Genomic DNA, 3862 nt, shown 5'->3' on the forward strand with positions numbered 1-3862 from the left:
TTGCAGAGGCCCCCCCCCCGGCCCCTCGGTCCAAAACAGTCCAGTGGCACCTTTAAGATCAAGTTTGATTCAGGTACAAGCTCTCCCTCCTTTGCGAGGACAGATCTGCACGTTCTCTCCCCCCCCCCAATAGCTAGCAATCCAAAACAGTCCAGTGGAGCCTGAGCGGTGGGTGTTGGCTTCTGACACACTTCCGGTGATGTCAGGGTGTGTGGCATATGCAAATAAGTTATGCTAATGAGTTATGCTAATGAGCTTCTGCACCTCTTTTTCTATGAAATGACCCCTGGATAGAAATATTCCTTCCCTCTAGAGGAAGGCAACAGCAAACTACCTCTGCTCATCACTTGCCTTGGTCCTGGGGTTGCCATAAGTCAGTTGCAACTTGACAGCACACAATTATTGTATTTATAGTTCTGGCTTACTCTTCTAGTTATCCAGTGCTATTTTCTTTGCTGACATCATTATGCCACCCACCTGCTCTCTTATGATGGCTCATACCCTGTGGCTCTGACTGTGAGGTGCTAGTGGGTGGGTTGGATTTGATCCATTTTCAGTCCCTTCCAATCATGATTCTGTGGATTCACCATATCATCTATGTGTGATCAGCTGCAAACTCATCAGTAACTCTTTCCAATGATATATTTTCCCTTATCGATCACAGGACAGTTTGAGCCCAGTTGGGAAAATATGATAAATGGCCACCAGTTTCTGTCTTTAGACCAAATGCAACTCCATCCTCTATGTGCTATCTTGTTTGGAGCGGCAAGAAAACAGGGTTTTGATCATAATCCCCCCCCCCTTTTCTCTCTCTCTTTCTTTCCAGGGTGAATTGCTGAGTCCATGTCGGTGTGATGGGTCAGTGAAATGTACACACCAGTCCTGTCTGATCAAATGGATCAGTGAGAGGGGATGCTGGAGCTGTGAGCTGTGTTATTACAAGTATCACGTCATTGCCATAAGCACAAAGAACCCGCTGCAGGTAAAGGTACTAGAGATTATTACAAAGTCCTTTCTTCTGTTGTTTGGGCATATGCTTATGCCTTCTGTCCTCCATTGTTGGATGTGTGTGCAGCTTTCCATTGTTTTGTGCACTGCACAGTGAATTGCAGAACTGTAGCCTTCCTCCATGAATGGAAAAGGCCTAGGAGGAAATTGTGGAAGAGACTCAGTAGAAGGGAATGCCTGGACAACATTTAATACTTCCCTGCAGATGTTCACACATGCACTAGTGTCATGAGGCTAACACAAAGTTGGGAACTGAATTGTAGCTTAGTTTATTTTATTATTTTATTTATTTAAAACATTTTAATGCTGCCTTTCCACCCTATCAGGGTCTCCAAAGTGGTGCACATAAAAACATTAAAACACTCTAAAAATTAAAAACAGCATTTAAAATTATAGAATAATTCAACAGAAACACATAAACAAAACAATACCAGAACCAGGGAGAAGGGCCAATAACAGTTATTGGGGGAATGCCAAACTAAACAAAAAAGTCTTCACCCACTGGTGGAAGACACCAATAGAGGGAGACAGATGAACATCTTGGGGGAGGGAGTTCCAAAGTTTGGTGCTACAACTGAGAAAGCATAACTTAAGCAGGGCCCCCAAAGATGACCAGAAGTTAGGTTCATATGAGAGAAGGTGGTCCTTAAAGTATGTTGGTCCAGGGCCATACAGGGTTTTAAAGGTCAATATAGCACCTTTAATTGAGCCTGGAATCAAATTGGAAGTCAGTGTAGACAGAACAAGACTGCGGTGATATGGTCCCTATGTCCCACTCCAGTCAGCACTCTGGCTGCAGCATTCTGTGCCAACTGCAGTTTCTATACAATCTTCAAGGGCATCCCCACATACAGCACATTGTAGTAATCTAATCTAGATGTTACCAGGGCATTCATCGCAGTGACAAGATATTTTCTGCCCAGGAAGGGTCTCAGCTGGCTCACCAGCTGAAGCTGCTGAAAGACAACCCCGGCCACTGCTGCTACCAGTTTATCTAACAGGAAGCCTGAGTCCAGGAGCACCCCCAAGGAGCACCCCCAAATGGCCTCCAAGCACCTGTTTACAGTTTCCACAGCCTCCCAGGTAATGTGAAATAGAGCTGAGTGTCATCTGGATGTTGGTGGCAATTCAGCCTAAATCTCTGGATGACCTCTCACAGCACCTTTACATAGATGTTGAAAAGTATGGGTGACAAGATGCAACCTTGGGAACCCCAGAGGCCAGAGGCCAAGGTGCAGAGCAGCAGTTAGGACTGAAACCAGGGCCGGCTCACCCACTAGGCGAACTAGGTGTTCGCCTAGAGCGCCGGGCCCTGGATGGGGCACCAAGCTGTGCCTCCCCCCTCCTCCCCCCCTTTGAGGGCAGCGGGGGGAAGAGGCGGTGGTGGCGGCAGCAAAAGGGTGGCTGGCTCCAGAGGTCTCCAGGTCTCCAGGTCTCCAGGCCCCACTGGGAGGTTGGCATCTGCGCCACAAGGCAGCCTCGCCTAGGATGCAGAAACACCTCGAGCCGGCCCTGACTGAAACTACAACAGAACTGTGCCTTCCATTCCCGATCCTGAAAGGCAATCCAGAAGAATACCATAATCGACAATATCAAAAACTGCCAGGAGGTCCAGGAGAAATAACAAGGTCACACTCCCCTTGTCCATCTCCCAGAGCATGTCATCCACCAGGGCAACCATGGCCATTTGAGTCCCATAACCAGGCCTGAAACCAGATTAGAATGGATACAAACAATCCATGTCATTCAGGTATCCTTGGTGGCCAGCCACCACCCATTCAATCATCTCGCAGAAGAATGGTACTTTTGAGACTGGATGGTAGTCAGTCAACTCTCCTGGGTTCAGAGTAGGTTTCTTTAGAAGTGGACACACTACTTCCTGCTTCAAGGCAGGAGCAACCACCCCCTTTCTCAGGGAGGCATTTACTGTCTCTTGGACCCAGTTGACCAGCCCCCCGCCCCCCACAGAAGATTTAAGCAGCCAGGAAGGGCAAAGATTGTACAAACAGGTGATAGAAGAAGAAGAAGAAGAAGAAAAAGAGAAGAGATTGGATTTATACCCCACCCTTCACTTGGAGTCTCAGAGCGGCTTACAACCTCCTTTCCCTTCCCCTCCCCACAACAGACACCCTGTGAGGTGGGTGGGGCTGAGAGAACTCTGACACAAACTGCTCTTTTTCAAGGACAGCTGTGCCAGAGCTTGTGACTGACCCAAGGTCACATCAGCAGGTGCAAGTGGAGGAGTGGGGAATCAAACCCGGTTCTCCCAGATTAGAGTCTACGCACTTAACCACTACACCAAACTGGCTCTTTGGTTCAGACTTGCAAGAATCCTGTCCACATTCTCAGACTACGCAAGCTGAAAGGTATCCCACACAACTGAACAAATCAGTGCCCTGGGACCATCACATCCTGTTGCTGCTAATGTAGAGTCCAAGTTGGAATGGATGCAAAAGATTCTATCCTCGAACTGAGTGCTGTACAGCAGTCTACCTCCTCCTCTTGGCCAGAACACAATAGGCCCCTGACCACCAGGAAGAGTTCTGCAGGTCTCCACTGTACAGAGGCAGTGGTAATGGAGAAATACTGTTTCTTTGCTGCCATCACCACCATGGAATAGGCTCTTAAAATGAGCTCCAGCCTGTGCCTTATTGGATTTGTCCCAAGTCTTTCACCACTGTCGCTGTAGCCATCTCCTCTGTCTTTGCATCATCTGCAGCCCTTCATTAAAACTAGGGTCTGCCTGGGATCTTAGACCTGGGAGAGGGCACCTAAGTGCAATTGTGTCAGTTGCACAGATCATTTCCCCATTCCAGAGGTCATCCAGGGCATCAACAAGAGTACCAGTCACATC

General features: G+C 48.1%; 1 protein-coding gene across 1 annotated transcript in view; it reads left to right on the top strand.

Moving 5' to 3' along the window:
* Positions 1–826: 826 nt before the first annotated feature.
* The window catches only part of MARCH4 (membrane associated ring-CH-type finger 4), a gene marked incomplete at its 5' end in the record, with an annotated part of 28577 nt that continues 25541 nt past the window's right edge, over positions 827–3862 (top strand). Inside the window, one exon of the mRNA XM_015419894.1 lies at positions 827–982. Coding sequence (XP_015275380.1) covers positions 827–982 — 156 coding nt within the window. The remainder of the gene's footprint in view (positions 983–3862) is intronic.

This window comes from Gekko japonicus, unplaced genomic scaffold (assembly GCF_001447785.1).
Source record: "Gekko japonicus isolate JY-2015 unplaced genomic scaffold, Gekko_japonicus_V1.1 scaffold3214, whole genome shotgun sequence".
Taxonomy (NCBI): Eukaryota; Metazoa; Chordata; class Lepidosauria; order Squamata; family Gekkonidae; genus Gekko; species Gekko japonicus.